The sequence below is a fragment of the Sturnira hondurensis genome, unplaced genomic scaffold (genome assembly GCF_014824575.4).
Source record: "Sturnira hondurensis isolate 20B ecotype Veracruz unplaced genomic scaffold, ASM1482457v3 Scaffold0011299, whole genome shotgun sequence".
Classification (NCBI taxonomy): domain Eukaryota; kingdom Metazoa; phylum Chordata; class Mammalia; order Chiroptera; family Phyllostomidae; genus Sturnira; species Sturnira hondurensis.
In genome coordinates, this window is record NW_028083930.1 from 359,002 (window position 1) to 374,485 (window position 15,484).

The window sequence follows — 15,484 nt, forward strand, 5'->3', positions numbered from 1 at the left end:
TGCTCTGCAAGGTCAGGCGAGGCAGAGGTTGGTCCTGAGAGAACTGAGAGGGGCTTTTTGCCAGCAGTTTTCTTTGTAGGGCAGCTGCAAGGCAGGGTGGGGCAAGATGAAGTGTGGCTAGGACCACACCTTTTTCATTCTGGTGTCTTTCCTATCCATTCCTCATTGGACTAAAAGGCTAAAGACATTTTAGCAGCTAGATCTGGACCTGTACTTCTGGTGTGGATGGTAGCTGCCTTGCCCTGCCCTGTTCTGTTAGGAAAGCTGAAGTTTCCAAGTCTGACAGCAGGGGGCATGGGGACCTTTGGACCAGATGAAGCTGCCTAAGGCCTGCCTGCCCTAGTTCTTCTCTTCTCAGTGAATACACCCAGAGGGTTGCTGAGATTGAGGCTGTGAGTACCCCCAAGAAACTGCCTTGATAATACTCTGCCACCCTATAGCTAAGCCTACTGTGATTTCAGGGCAGGTATCAGGATGCTGTCCCCTGAGATGTACAGGGTTTCCAAGCAGACATGAATGTGCCTCCACTACCCCACGACTCCCCACCTCAGCCTCTTCCCAGCCTGTGCCTTCTTCCAGTTCACGTGAACAGTGCCAAGTGAATGTAATTGTCCTCTGATCCTTCTCTGGAGCTCAGCAGCAGCTGATGCTTTTCTTCATTTTTAAAAATATATTTACCACCTGGTGACAGCACCTAAGATGGGTTTTTCCAGCCTTGGGCAAGTTGGAGCTATGGTATCTGTAGTGAATGAGGTCATCTGGACCTAGTTACCTTTCCTGAAGCCAGCAGTAAGCTTGGCTAGTCACTTGCCCACCACTAGGGCTATGTCTGGGGATGAGGCCATCCCACCTAAACATAGGAAATGAGAAATGGGCCTGGTATTATACCCAGTCTGCATCCAGAGTTTCTTCCATCTCCACAGCTGTTTGGCTTAGCCTCATAATGAGTGAGCCTGCCTTACCAGTAGCTGCCTCAGCCCTGATTGAAGATAGTTAGTTGTTTGGCTCAAGGTGAGTAGTGGTTTTTAAACCCTATTCCCACATACCCCTGAGCCTGCTTCCCTTTCCTCTTGACCAGGTAAACTGTCTTGAACCCCACCCTCATCTGCCTGTGCTGGCAACCAGTGGCCTAGACCACGATGTCAAGATCTGGGCACCCACAGCTGAAGCTTCCACAGAACTTACAGGGTTAAAGGATGTAAGTAGCTGACTGCACATGTTTTTTCTTGCTACTTATCTACGTACTCTTAGGAGCTTTGGTCATTGTAGGAAGGAATAACATGCTGCCCATTATGTAAAAGGTACTGCTCTAACACACTTCCCTCCCATACACATTCCTGTTCCTATCCCTCTAGGAACGGTCCTGTTCCAGCAGGAAGCTTCAAAGTGCCTCTGATTCAGGCTAGATTGGGGATAGGGGACATTTTTAGGAAGAATCATTCTATTTAAAGCCTCCCACCTTCTTAATGGATGGACCTGGGACACCCTTTCCTAATCTAACTTAGCCCCACTTCCACTTAACAGTTCCTAAGGGAAGTCTTTATTGGTATAGAACACTGTCTTTCTCATTAGGTCCAGGGTCTCTATTCATGACATACCCTGCATGTCCCCAACCCTTCTTGGTTCCAGGTGATTAAGAAGAATAAGCGGGAGCGGGATGAAGATAGTTTGCATCACACTGACCTGTTTGATAGCCACATGCTCTGGTTCCTCATGCATCACCTGAGACAGAGACGCCATCACCGGGTAAGCTGGAGTGGGAAGTGAGCTCCCAAGTTCCAGTGCACACTTCCTCACTGCATTAAAGAGGAATCAGGTGGTCTTGGTTGGGTTTCCTAGTCATTGTCCCCCATTCCCATCAGAGCCCTGAGGTAGCTTTGGAAGAGCCACCAGCAGAGATGGATGGTATCTGCTTTTTGTTCTCCATAGCCACACATGCACAGTGCTGTCTTCATAAAGGCAAGGTCATGAGTAGGGAAAGGAGTTAAGGAATAAGTCTTAGGGTAACCCTTCTGTTTTTCCTCTCATGTCAGAAGAGGCCTAGGGTAGGGATTAGCAAACTATGGCATTTGGCTTGCTGCCTGTTTTTGTAAATAAAGTTTTATTGGAACACAGCCACACCCATTTATATAGTTATTGTCTGTGGCTGCTTTCACATTACAACAGCAGAATTGCATAGTTAGGATAGACATGTGGCTCATGGGTCTAAAATACAGGGTCCGGCAGAAGTAATGCCATTGAGTGTGGTTGGTAGGGTACATGAATATCTCGTATGAGATGGACTGCAATTTGAATATTTCACCTAAAATGTCATATGGAATGCTTGAGTGTGATATTACGTTATAAAATTATGTGATTATGACTTTGTAATAAAAGATTTGGTATAGATTACCAGCTCATAAAAAAGGTGTGTTATTTGTGCCAGACCCTGTATCTATTGTCTCTTTAAGAAAAATTCTGCAGACCCCTGGCCTAGAGCATAAATTATATAGCTATGAATTACATAGCTAAGATCAAACAGGTTTGTCATTCCAGGGCACTTACTAACAAGCATTTCCAATTCTACAGCGCTGGCGAGATCCTGGGGTCGGGGCCACAGATGCAGATTCTGATGAGTTTCCCAGCTCCTCAGACACTTCGGACGAGGAGGAGGGCCCGGACCGGGTGCAGTGCATGCCATCCTGAGGCCTCCTACCCAGGAGGGGTGGGCTGGGGCTGCCAACCTGATTCTGCCTGGGAGCCCTTTCTTGTCCTAGGCCCTTAAATTCAGCAGAAACGCACTTTGGACTTTTTGCTTTAGATAAAAGAAAGATATCCCAGGAGAAGGACAAACCAGAGAAGAGTGAACATACAGAGAGTACCTAGGAGTGGGGTTGAGCCCTGGGATTGGGTTCCAGGGAAAGGTGCATAGGACTCAGCAGAAATGGCCTCTCCCCAAAGCCTGTTGATGGGGAAGAGGGAGCCTCTTTTGTTAACTGGTTTGGGATAGGGAATGGGGTTTCCTTTTCTTTAATCTTCCTTGTTTCTTGGGTGGGGGGTTGGGGATATAACTGGCTGTTCAGTACCAAGGAGCCAGAGTAGTGGTGGTAGTAGAAGTGCCACTCTCTCTTTGGTTTAGGTTTTTGACATTTTTTCCCTTTTATTTAAAAAAAAAAATCTATGACAGTTATGTTATCCCCCCACCCCACCCCCCCACGCCACCCCAGGATCCTGTTTTTCTGGGAAGTCCTTAGAGCCCCTAACCATCCCACACTTCACTTTCCTTTCCACCCATTCATACTCCGTACTTTATCACAGTGTCTTGCACTTGATTATGTATCCTCTACTGTCTTCTCATCATCTCATCACCCGCTAAATAGGTCTGGTGAGGGAGGTTGGTGGGAGGAGGGGCAAAAGTGGAGGAAGAATAGGAAGGGTGTTACCTCTTCTGTTACTTTTAAAAAAGGTTTGGTGGCAGCAATCTCCCTGTCCCTATCACTGTTAGAGGCCTAATTTTATACCTATAAATATATTAAAAAAGCAAGTCAAACTTGGATGTATATGTTAAAATTATTGTCAAAGTTTAAATACTTACATACATATTCTCTACAACTGCAATGAAGGGGCTTACGGGAGAAAGTGATTGAGAGTAACGATGTAGAGGTGGCACTGAGAGTCCACCTACCCTCTGTGTGTGTAGTCAGTCATGGGAGATTGGGACTTTCTTACCCCTTGGGTTGTAAAGAGGCTCATGAATGGAAGGATCCTCAATTTTCCCCTTTCCTGCCTTCCTGTCCTGGTTTCAGGGTTGGAGAAACAAATTGCTATCAGTTCTTTGCCTCAGATCTCCTACCTCTCTTTAAGTCTTGGGGGGTGTTCCCAGGATGGCTCTTCTCACCAAAGACTGGCCCATCCTTAAAACTTGACTGAATTTTGACTTCAGGAATGGTCCTGCCACTGCAGACTGTCTCTCCTAGTACCATGCATGACAGAAAACAGCTTTAGTTTGGTGGTATGTTTTTTGTTGGTTTTTTTTTTGAGTTGCCTTGATTCTTTATCCATCCAACCCCACAACTCTCTTCCAAATGGAAGAATATATATAGGAAAAGACCTCCTGGGTTTGATTTTATTCCTTATCTACATCTTGTGATTGAGGGACAAGTCATTAATCTAAGGATTACCAGTTAAGGTGGATGGGTCTTGGAGACTGGTCTTATTACTGAATATGGAAGTCCTTGTTGAACTCTTACCCTTAAGTGCTTTTGCTGCTATTTGCACCCTCAACCAGGAATTCTGTATCCTGAGACAGTCATATTCTATTAAACAGGCTAGAAAGGAAGAGAAGAGTAAAAGGATGAAATTCCCAGACTCTCCTTCCTCTTGCCCCTTTTCTTAGCAGCTCATACCCAATGTTAGCTGCTGCACTACCTTCTTAAGCTAGGGAATGTGTGGTGACAGTGATCTGTGTTCCCGTTGCAAATGTGGTGGGTGATGGAATGGGCTAAAAACCATGCACTCTGGAATTTGTTGTATATTTTCACTTAGTAAAGCTCCCCCCACCCACCCACTGCTGCTCTGTGTGATATGTGGGCCATTTGTTTCTGATGGGCTATTTTTGCTCCTTCCAGTATAGGAAGTTCTGCCTTTACTGCAGTTTTGGGAAGTCCAATCTGGGATATCTATATTTCCAGTGTTTGGGTCCAACTAGAGACTGTTTTAAGTGGAATAAGCCTCATAGCTCAGTGATACATAGGAGATGGGGGAGGAAAGAGATCTTTCAAGAGTGTTTTCAGTGTTTTCTTGGCCTCTGTTCCAGGCTGCAATGACAGATTTCCCACACTCCCTTCTCAGTCATTCCAAGTCTTCAAAATCCTGATTATATAAATTCTAGAATAAGATACAGTTGTAGTCAGTCACCTTTATTCCAGGGTTAGAACAAGGCCGTGCACACTACACACAGAGGAGCACAAGACAGAGCAATCTCACAGAAGTACAGGGGGGTGGGAGGGCAGATTAGTCTTTTTAGATTATTTTGCCTTACAGAGAAATTATACTAGACTGCTGAAAATGACCATGTCTTCTTTCTCCCCCTCTCATCCTCTCCTCTCTTCACAGAAAGTCTCCTTATTCATTATTCATATTCATTCTCTCACTGTTTTGCTCTCATATAAAGTATCTTGACTGGAAGGACAATTCATGCTCATTTACCCCTCCCAATTCTACAATTAATCCCTCTACAGGGAGAAGCCAGACAAGGCTGGGGGACTTGGGAACGTCCTTTAAGGCAAAACTGTAGAGTACTTGAGGTGTATGTGTTAAGGCAGGTGTCCACAGCAGTGGCCAGAGGGGACAGGAAGGCTGGGTTGGGCTAGGAGTAGAAGGTACTCTCCAACCAGTCTGGCTTCCTCCCTCTTCCAACAGCTAGCCCTCCCTTCCCATTAAAAGTTTTGCTCCCACATCCAAAAAGCTCCTAACTTAAATTCTCTGTATATAGTCTCTTGAGATTACATGTGAATTTAAAGTTTAAAAAAAAAAGTTGACTATCTATTTGACTCTGCAACTCCCTTCATTTGGCATTCCTCTCCCACCCCCCACTCTGGCCTAGACAATAAGTTAATGCTAGACACCACAAAAAAGGGCAGACATGGCAGTGTGGGTTTAATATACATATATGTAGAATATATGTACACACAGTTAGCACGGTCAGGGGGGTCATCTTGGGAGAGGCAGGAGGCTGGGGGCACTGTATTATAGTAATTTGGCTAGGAGACATTCATAAGCCCCTGGTGTGGGGATATTGAGGGAGTGGGGTTACCAAGTTCCTTCCTGGATTGAATTTGGGATCAGTGCAAAGAAAAACATTATAGTTCTTCCCTTCTTTTGGGCTTGGGGTATTCTAGACTAGGTAAAGAGGGAAAGTTTTCTACAATAACCATTCTGGGACCCTGTAGGCAGGGGCAGAATTAGAGTTAAAACCTAAGGATCTCATTCCCCAACCTCCCAAGGTTTGGGGTCAGTGTGTGCAACAGTCTGAGTAGGAATGAAGGGGTGGAAGAGACCCCTCTCTCTGCCCTTTAGCCCCATTTCAGGCTCAGTGGGGCATTTCCCCAGCACAGTCTCTCTAGAGCAGAGGTGGGGAGGGGTATCTAATGCTGAGTGCTCTGTTGGGTTAGAGCTTTGGGGCCAGAAAAGGATCCAGAGGCCCTCTGTCATTAGATCCCTGTCTCATACCCATCCTGGGCCCATAAGGGGGGAGCAGAAAGGGCCCTGCTGGTGCCTAGACACTTCAACCTGAGGAATAGCTGGAAACGACTCTGTAGCCTGTCCAGTATCAGGAACTAACACTAAACTCTGGCTTTTCTGTGCCCTTCCCAGGTAGGGGATGGGCAGCCCCTTCACCTTTCCCACTGCTTTTTATTAGATCCTCTCCTGCCCCCACCCCTGCTTCTCTGTGCAGGAAAATGCAAGTCCTACTCTCACCCTTGACAGATGTGGGAGAAGAGTGGAGGAAGGGGATGTAGAAGGAATGTGCCCGTTTCTATATTCATAGTTTCCCTAGAGTGGGAAAATTGCTCGCCACCCTAGCCTCTGACCCCCAGCCCCTCATAAGGAAGAGGAGCTAAATGAGCTAGACATGTAGACAGACAGCCAGAGCGTGCGCACACGCACAGACACGCGCACTGTAAAGGAGTTAGGACCAGGTTAGTAAGTGGGTAAATTTGGGGGGGTCCCTTTGCCCCCTCCCTGGAGGCTGGGGGAAGGGAGTGGTCCTATGAAGGTCCAACCTTCCTCCTCTTCCTCCCTTTGCTCAGGCTTTCTTCGGTGGAGGAGCCAATTTGATGATCTCTTCCTCGGAGGGCTGTCGGATAATGTCTGGGAGCAAAAAGGGACATGTCCAGGGACAGAAGTTGTGGGAGACATTAGGCTCATTGAGCATCAGACTTCATGCCCCCAAAATCCAAGCACTCCCAAGTATCATTCATGGGAGGGCAGAAGTGCACAGTAAAGGCATGGCTTCTTACCTTTGTACTTCTTGGCACTGGGGATACGGGTTAGCTTGGTGTCCAGCTCATCCTCCTCAGAGATCTTTAGAACACGTGTTCTATAGTCAACCACCATAGTGAGTAGGTCAGGACGGCGAGAGATCTCAAAGATATGCTCAATGTAGGAGAGGTTGTCTGGAACAGGGCAGGAAACTGAGGGTCAGAGCTAAGCCTTAGAGGTCAGGTTCCCATATTCTACCAGACATGGCTTCTGGAATCAAGGATCAGTTGCTCACATTAATTATTGGAGGGGACAATAGAAGAAGAGCTACTAAGCCAAGGAAAGAAAACTAAGGCACCAAAGAGCAGTACAGATGACTTCCTAAGAAGGGCAGATGGTTGATCAGTGAAGTTTCTAGATTATGAATTAGAATGAAGGATTTAGGTTAAATACCACCTCTGACTTGGGGGGGAAGGCAGAACAGAAAAATTAACTGGCCTTCTAAGTACTCCTACACACACCCTGTCCCTCTTCCACTTTTCTTCAAACTAAGCTTCAGAAAAAATTTCCTGATAGCACAGGTGCGACTGGAGGGGTGGATCTCTAGACAACCCAGGACAGCTTCTGAGCCTAGTGAGAAAAAAGCGACTATGAATGAGAGAAGGCACGGCCATGACCAGAGGATGATTTCATGACTTGGCCAGTTCTATGAGATTGCAGGCACCATTAGACCTTTTCCCTTGTTCCTCCCCTCTAAGTACTGCAGTAGTCTAACTGTAACATCCTCCTCAGCCTCCCTCCCAGCTATCCAAGCTTTCCTCAGATTCAGGTCACTCACCTCACCTATCAAATACCGTATCTCCCAAGACCCTTCACTGTGTACCCTTAACTTACCTTTCTAGCCACTTCTAAACCTAACCTATGTCCCAGTACAGGTTATGCAAAGCAATACCTTTTGCTTTTTCAAGATCCTGCCTTTGAAACCACATTTGCCTTTCAAGGTCACCTTTACATACCAATTCCTCTGTAAAGCCCCTCCCAGAGAAGTGGTCTCCAAAAGTGGATAAAATCTTACAAGTTGTGGTTTTAAATTTTATCGCTTTCACTTTCTATTTTAACATTCCATTGTATACGATAATAGCACAATTATATTTGAGTGTTTTTTACTGACAAGGGACATAATACTGATGAATGTAAAGACCATGGCCCTAGCTGTTAGAGCATCTCAATCTCGTACTGCCTTGTCAGGGAGGAGTGCATGGTTGTGTATAGGAGCTTGAAGCTCACTTCTATTTGCTGAGTGAACTGAGCCCCAGGATAGCTGCTGGCAGGATGCCCGTGTCCCCTCCCCCACCTTTGTCCAGTTTGTTGTGGCTCTCCAAGAAGCTAAACCAGGCACTGCCTGTTGTGATCTCTTCACTCTTCTCACTGGGGATGTCCTCCTTGCAGGCTGATTTGAGCTGCTCCAGATCTTCAAGGGTGATGTTGTTGGTCAGGTCCTGAAGGAGGGTCCCGTACTCAGCCATGACTGGGGTTGAGAGGAACAAAGGGAGAGGTTGCTGAGCTTGAAGCATGGAATCTGGTTCACTCACTGGCACTTCCCACTCCCTCCTCTACCCTATCAGGCAAGTGCCTAGAACACAGGTTGGGGAGGGCCAGAACTGGAAGGAGAAAAAAAAAACCAGAGGGGTGCAGACAGGAAGATATTCGGAAGCTAGGTACCGGGCTGGAATCTGGAGTGACAAGTTACACACCTTCCCCCAACCATCTTTATTTCTTCCTTTTACCCTTCTAACAGTAACCCTGGCAACAGCTCCCCAGACTGAGGAGGCGGTTACCATAGCAACCTGCTCCTGAGTTTCTCGCCAGCTGCCTCCAAGTACCCCCTCCTCCACCTCGCCAGAATCACCTCACCCACCTGCAACCCCCATCAAAACAAAACAACAAAAAAACCTCCAAAACAATGACCACAGGCAGGGATGAACTTACTGTGGCAGTAAGAGGCTAAAAAAGAAGGGGCTGGACGTGGTTGGCTGAATCTTGTGTTCTACCTTACATTTTTCCCTAAAAGCAGAGGGGTCCCTCACTCAACTCCCCGCCATCCCACACACAACTCATTTCAGATGGATACCTAGTTGTTTGGTCTAATGGTCCCCTGGCCCCTCTGCTCCACCCGGTATTCAGTCATTAGGGTTCAAGACGTAGGGGTAGGGAGGGAGAGAGCAATGGGCCCACCCCCACCTTTTTTGGATCCCATTTTGGTTGCTGCTGGTCCTCCGTACAGCCCTCTCCTAGCCTTTGTGCTGTGTCTTTGGCCCCAGAGCCCAAGAATACCAAGCAGATGGCTCTGGACCCCTGCCCAGTTCCCAGGCTGGCTGGGTGGCATTGGGAAGGGGTTTATTTAGATGTTGTTTTGGGACAGTGTGGCAGGAAGGAGGCTGCCACACCTGCTTGCATCAACATCTGGCTGGTACTACCTTCAAGATCCCAAAGGCAGCTAGCTGGGCAAGGCTAGATCTCACCTAGGCATTTACCCCACCCTTTTCATGAAGATCCATAGGTGAAAGATACACAACATTCAAGGCTGTCCATCCACTCGCTAAGGTAGGAACTGTGGCTAAGACAGAAAGAAAGGTCAGACCTTAGAATGAACTTTCTGGATTTTATAAAGTGTGAAACTCTAGTGAGTTTATAAAGTGGGCTGCTTCCCCCCCATAATGAGTATATATTTTATAATCAGAAAAGTAAAGCATTTTTAAAAGTAAATTATGTCATAAACACTCTGTGACTAGACCAAGGAATGGGACAAGACTGACACTACCCACAAATCATACCAACAATGGACTGGGAATGTGGCAGATAGAAGGGGGCTGGTTGACAACCCTATTTTCCTCATTGCTGGCCTACACGCAGAAAAACAGAGGCAGAAAGGCATGGCATAGTAAGAGGCATGGAACCAGAAGTCCCCATACCCAGTCCCTTGCTCTAGAACAAACAAGCCTCCCTTGGTGGCAGGCAGTGTGACACAAATACACAATGAGCCAGGCAGCAGGGCCAGCATGACCACCACAAGAAATGCACTTATAAAGGCACACTCACTTACACTACCAGGTGCAACAGACAGGACTCAGCAAAATGGCCCTGTTAGGCTGGGTCAGGAACAATGCTCTCTGACTGTTAGCACCAGGAACCATCTCTGCCTTGAAATCTAGGTCACAGCAGCAGGCTCTGGAGCCCAGCTGCCCCCTCCACTGAAAATCTTAGGGCGGAAAAGGGGGTTGAGAGCAAAAGGGATGGCAGAGAGGAGGTCCAGAGATGAGAACCCATAATGGAGGCAGGTGTGTGAGAACTGAAAAGGGAGGGGCAGCAAGGGAAGGAAGCAGAATGCCCCCAAGACCTGTCCTAGTGGAGGAGACACTGGGACCAAGTCCAGGGTCACCCTGCCCAGCTTTCACATGGAAGAAGAATTTGTAAATAGATACGGTGGGAGGAGAGTGTGTGTGTGTGTGTATCTCCTGGGAGGAGTTAAGATTTAGGGCTCTGAATCTAAAACAGATTTACAGGGGAGGTGGGATTAATGTGTGTGATACCCACATCAGCTGGGCGTAGGCAATGGGTAGGAGTTTTGTTAAGACTGAAACAGATACAAGGAGAAATGGGGTGGGCATGTTAGAGTGACGGGAAAGTGTGTGCGCCAGGGTTCCACTATGGATGCTCACTCCACGTATGGGCACAGGCACGGGAGGAGGCAGTGGCCAGTTAAGTGTGTATATGGATATGTCTGAACTACCTGGGAGTATATATAAGAAGGTAGGTAACCACAGACTCACATCTGGAGAAAAGATGAAGGGTGGGGGTATCCTACAGAATGGAGGAAGAGAGCTGGGTTTGGGAGAGGAAAAGAGAACAGGCTCAAATGAGGAATCCTGGGAGCAGGGGAACAGAGAACATAGTCCAGGAGGAAAAGGCTGCCGCCTCAGCTCAGTGGTTACCATGGCAATCTCTTTTCAGTGTCCCCACCACAAGTTGTCAGGACAATGACACCACTTGATGGGAGGGTGTGTGGGGAGTTGTAAGACCCACTGGACACAAAGCAGGAGTAAGGCCCCTTAAGAGAGCAGGGAAAGGTAGCCAGGTTGCCTCCTTCCCTGGAGGGATCCTATCTGAGACAAGAGCAGGATTGTTTGAGGGGAAAATTTGGGGGTGCAAGGAGGTGGAACCTCCGTACATCCCTCTCAAGTCTCACTGATCATTGTACCTGGGGGCATGGGCTGGCTGTGTGTGGAGGCGGGGCAGTGTCTGGCCATGCCAGGTCTTGGCAGAAGTTTGGCTTCTTCACCCTCCATGACACTTTCTTCACCAAGATTTAGAATCCTCAAGGGGCCTATGGCAAAGTGTCCTGGTCTTCTGGCCCTGAAGAGTCCTCCAGATCTCTGGAGAGTGCAGAGGCTGCCCAGGGAACACCTGGCAGCCTGGCCGAGGCCATTCTTGGGACAGGACACTAGGGCAGGAACCGGGAACCAGAGCCGAGGCTGCCAGGAAGTCAGCCCCTTCCCTCCCAGATCACTGCTCTGCTCATGGCTTCCTCACATCTTCCTTCCTTCCTCTCCTTCCAAGCCACTCCCAGGAGGAGCTCTGTCAAAGATCCTGTCAACTTTAGAACGTTGAAGCGGGGAGGGGGGCGGCGGGTAAGAATCATTAAATACTGAACTTTTAAGGAAGGAGTTGGGAGCATGACAGGTAGGTACTCCATGGGCACTGGGGGAGAAGGAGCAGGACTGGGAACAGTTTGAGAAGGTAGCAGCAACCCAAAGTATTTCTGTGCATTCTGACATTAATTCATGATTATTCCCTCTCCCTAGGATTTACTTGCAAATCCTCATTAAATTTAAGAAGAAAGACTAAGGATTAGGAGCTGCTGCCCTCCCTTCCTCACTCACATCTGCAGTAGCTGTCCAAGTCTGAGGGGAGGGGCCATTCCACATAGATGCAAGGACCTGGAGGTCACTGAAGTGGGTGGAAGGGGGCTTGTAGGCACTTAAGTAGGTCAGTCTTGTGTAGGGAAGGAGAGGGGAGGAAGGTTTGTTATCAAGGAGAAGCAGAGGAACAGCGAGCGAGATTGCAGGGTTCCTATTTTAGATTTTATCTGGCCCTCAAATTCAAGTATTCCTTTTAGTTCATCCCTAAGTATTCCATTAATATCATATTCAAGGGACTTTTCCCTTCTATTCAGCTTTTATGTGTGTTTGTTGGGGGGAGGGTGGTATCTTTATTCCTGTTATAAACAATATGACACCTGGGTCTGTGGATGTTCAGTTCAGTCCAAGAAGCAAAAAGGGTCACCCTTGGGCACAGGGACAGTGTGAAGCCCTTGGTCCTTGGTCTAAGAGAAGAAAGACCAGACAGAGATGAGGGTACCAGAAAATACTTGGCATTGGACCAGGCAGGGCAGAGGAGGGCCACCTTATAGTGGGGAGGGGGTGGGGCCTCTACCATACTCCCCTCATCTGGTTGTGTCTGTTATTGTTTCTATTTTGTCTCTTCCTTATCCATTTCCTCTCTCCCTGGTCTCTCAGCCTCTTCTTCCTTTCCTCTCTGTGGGCTTTCATTCTATCCCATTTGGCAGTAGCCATGAACACTTAGGACTCCTGGGATCTGTGATTCATTGTCCTGAATTAAATACTCAGGGCTACAATTCTATTAGGAAGGAGTAGCTTCCCTGCTGTGAAGAGACAGAGTAAGTCTGGTGCAGAGGAGCCTGGTTGGCTGCATGCAGGTTGGTGATGTCCCCTGTGGCACTGTGCATGAGAATCTGTGTGAGAAAGTGAGAGGCTGGCATGGCAGGGCATGACTCTGTGGCTTTCTTCATACATGACAATACATGCCACACACAATGGGCACAAGTGTCAGGGAAATGAGGAAGTAGGCAACCAGAGCATGCAGCAGCCTAGGGCATCTCTGGCATTTTCCCCAACACAGTGTTTAACCACAAAGGGAAGAGTGAGTAAACCTAATCGCTCTGACAGCTTGGGGGACAGACAGGCAGTAGAGAAATAAAACACACAGATTCAGCATGTTTCCCCTAACTCCCTGTGGTCTCACATCGTACCACCATCCTGCTTTCCTCCTAATTTCTGTGCCTCTGTAGTCCATTCTCCAGCACTCATCCCACTCTTCTGACCATCTGTCTCTCACTTCCTCCTTCTCCCAGTGCTCTGACTCTCTTTGTCCCTCTCACACACATTCCCCTCATTCTCTCTCTCTCTGATTTGGGCTCCATCCTTTGGCTGACTCATTCTTTTTCTCCCTCTCCCTTGCTTCCACCCGCTTCTCCATCCCTTGGCCACTCCAGTGCCCAGAAACCAGCCACTCCCAGCACCCTAGGCTCTGACCGGAACCAGCAGGAGTCACCACCAGTAGCCTCTCTACTCTCCCTACTCACCCAGTTTCACAGAGTTCCAGCCTCACTCGCCCTCAAGTTCCTGTCTGTCCTGATGTAAGACCAGGATCTTTTCCCCATCTTTTCCCAGTGTTGTAATGAGGGGTTAATCTGAAGCCCAGGGCTAGGGGAAGATCCCCAGAAAAATAGAGTGGGCGTGGGGACAGTGTCCCCACTCAGCTGTTAGGTTGCTGTTCTTCCAGGGGACTTGAAAGCGGGAGGTAGTGCGGTGAGGTGGGGGCTGGATGTGTGGTGCAGGGACGTTTGTGATGTGTCGTGTACGAGATGTGTGTAGGAGTCACATGGGTGTGTGTCACCGTGTGTGTTGGAGTGTCTCGTAGGCGTGTGTCCCTGTCGGTTTTGACACGTATCGTATGAAATTAATTAGGGGTTTTACGTTAGCTACTTCACTCCTCTACACCCCCAGATCCTTCCCTCCGGACAAGTTGTCGCCAATCCCACCTTTTCCCCAGGCGTAGAAAGCCAGGTGAGAGCGCGAGGTACCTGCGGGGCTGCTGGGAAACCAAGGCGGGTAGGGCCGGGAGGCTGGCCGCCCCCAGGCAAGTCTGCAGGCAGAAAAGGGGAGGGGATGGCTGCTGAGCCGGCGGGGCGGGAAGCAGGCCTGTCCGAATGCCGAGCGGCTAGTCCGCAGGCACTGCGCAGTGGGCCCGAGCCAAGGGGCCGCTGGCACTGACTCGAGGCGCCCCTCTGGGGATGGAGCAGACTGGGGGGGCGCTGACCCAGCGGACCCTCCCGGGGCCCCACACACTCCCCCACCCAGGCTGGGCGTTGGATCCACGCCCCCCCCCCCCCCCTCGGATCCACGCCCCCCCCCCCCAAGCCCAGGTCCCATGCGACACGTCCGCTCTATGCCCTCTCACCGCTTCGGGGGCTGAGTGCGCAGGGCGCGGGCACACCGGCGTCCGTCCGTTTCCTGAGCAGCGTCCGGAGCCTCCTCCTCGGCTCCCGCCGCGCGCCGCTTCCGCCGTTGGAGCCGGAGCCCGAGCCCAGCACTGCCTCGCCCCACCCGACTGACCTTGACGTCAGAGCCGGGGAGGAGCGGGGAGCGGTGCGGGGGGGATCGAGGGTCTGGGGATCTGGAAGACTCTTGGGAGAGACACTACGTCTTCTTCTAAACCTCAACACCCAATTCTCTGATTTAATTCTTTCTCTCCGGGACACCCTCTTCCCCCGCTGACCTTACAATGAGTACAAATGGCTGGGACCCTGGGAGGCACAGAGTACATTAGAGTTGAGGGGTTTGGAAGGCCTTTGGCCTCTAGGTTCTCTTAACTGCCTGACTTTGGAAAAACCTGTACCCCAACTTTATGGGTCATAGGTAATGACTGCTCAGACTATCCACCTTGCAGGGTGAGGGTGGGAGGTAGGGGCGGGGACCAGAAGCAATACTGGGAGCCTCCTTCACTGGACCTGGAGCCACAAATCTTTGTCTAAGATGAAGTCAGCCAGCCCCTTTGTGTTTTTGGTATGTATATATGTATGTATGTATGCATGTATTTTACCTTTCCCAAACATACTACTCTATCACCAACCCCCCATCATGATGTCATTTTCTTTTCCAGGGAGAAAAAGAGCAACAGTGAGCTGAGTATGCAAATATAGACAACTTGCAAAGCCACACTTAGCTCTGTCTCCTAGCTCTGCCCCTCTACCTCTCTGCCTAGGCTCTGGGTGGCAGCTCTCACTTCCCTTCCACCCCAGGGACTTTCCTCCCACAGTTTCTCAGCCAGACTGAGAAGGAAGGAAGAAGTGGGGAGGCATCTGTTTTAACCCCCTTCTCCACCCTAAAGGGCTTGGCTTCAACTCTGGCAGAATCTGGCCCAGGGAAGAAGTGTCTGAGCCCTATCAGTGTCTGGACCACCCCTGAGACTGCCTTGGCCCTGCCCACCCCAGTTTCAGCCTAGTAGAGAGCCCTCAGGAAGGCACAATTGGGTCCTCCTTTCTCAGTCCATGCTGTCCCCAAAGAAGCTCAGGCTCCTGCTGCTTTGGGCTTCAAAGTCCTTCTCTTCACTCATTACCCTGTCCCCTAGTTTGCCCTGTCACTGCCCCTCTGATGGTAAT

General features: G+C 49.2%; 2 protein-coding genes across 9 annotated transcripts in view; one reads left to right on the forward strand and one right to left on the reverse strand.

The window, feature by feature from the left end:
* DCAF8 (DDB1 and CUL4 associated factor 8) overlaps positions 1–3,535 on the forward strand; it is a 42,072-nt gene extending 38,537 nt beyond the window's left edge. For all 6 annotated transcript variants that reach the window (XM_037059789.1, XM_037059788.1, XM_037059786.1 and 3 more), the window contains 3 exons: positions 1,079–1,198; positions 1,630–1,746; positions 2,569–3,535. In XM_037059789.1, coding sequence (XP_036915684.1) covers positions 1,079–1,198; positions 1,630–1,746; positions 2,569–2,685 — 354 coding nt within the window. In that variant the 3' untranslated portion in view covers positions 2,686–3,535. The remainder of the gene's footprint in view (positions 1–1,078; positions 1,199–1,629; positions 1,747–2,568) is intronic.
* Positions 3,536–4,886: 1,351 nt separating this feature from the next.
* PEA15 (proliferation and apoptosis adaptor protein 15) lies at positions 4,887–14,420 on the reverse strand. Of its 3 annotated transcripts, none has more exons than XM_037059797.1 (5): positions 14,284–14,420; positions 13,907–13,968; positions 8,318–8,491; positions 7,002–7,157; positions 4,887–6,852 (listed from the first exon to the last, which is right to left on the reverse strand). In XM_037059797.1, exons 3-5 carry the CDS (start codon positions 8,487–8,489, stop codon positions 6,788–6,790), a joined length of 393 nt encoding a protein of 130 aa, XP_036915692.1. In that variant the 5' UTR covers positions 8,490–8,491; positions 13,907–13,968; positions 14,284–14,420; the 3' UTR covers positions 4,887–6,787. The 3 variants fall into 3 exon arrangements, with proteins under 3 accessions (XP_036915692.1, XP_036915691.1, XP_036915690.1); XM_037059796.1 differs by having other exon boundaries at positions 13,865–13,968; XM_037059795.1 differs by lacking the exon at positions 13,907–13,968 and having other exon boundaries at positions 14,284–14,419.
* Positions 14,421–15,484: the final 1,064 nt, after the last annotated feature.

What these genes read in the sequence shown, in the direction of transcription:
- PEA15 (XM_037059797.1), bottom strand. Translation starts at nt 8,489, where the DNA reads ATGGCTGAGTACGGGACCCTCCTTCAGGACCTGACCAACAACATCACC. An exon ending in CCACAACAAACTGGACAAAG is followed by an intron (nt 7,158 to 8,317) that starts GTGGGGGAGGGG and finishes GCCCTGTTCCAG; the next exon opens with ACAACCTCTCCTACATTGAG. An exon ending in CAGTGCCAAGAAGTACAAAG is followed by an intron (nt 6,853 to 7,001) that starts GTAAGAAGCCAT and finishes TTTTGCTCCCAG; the next exon opens with ACATTATCCGACAGCCCTCC.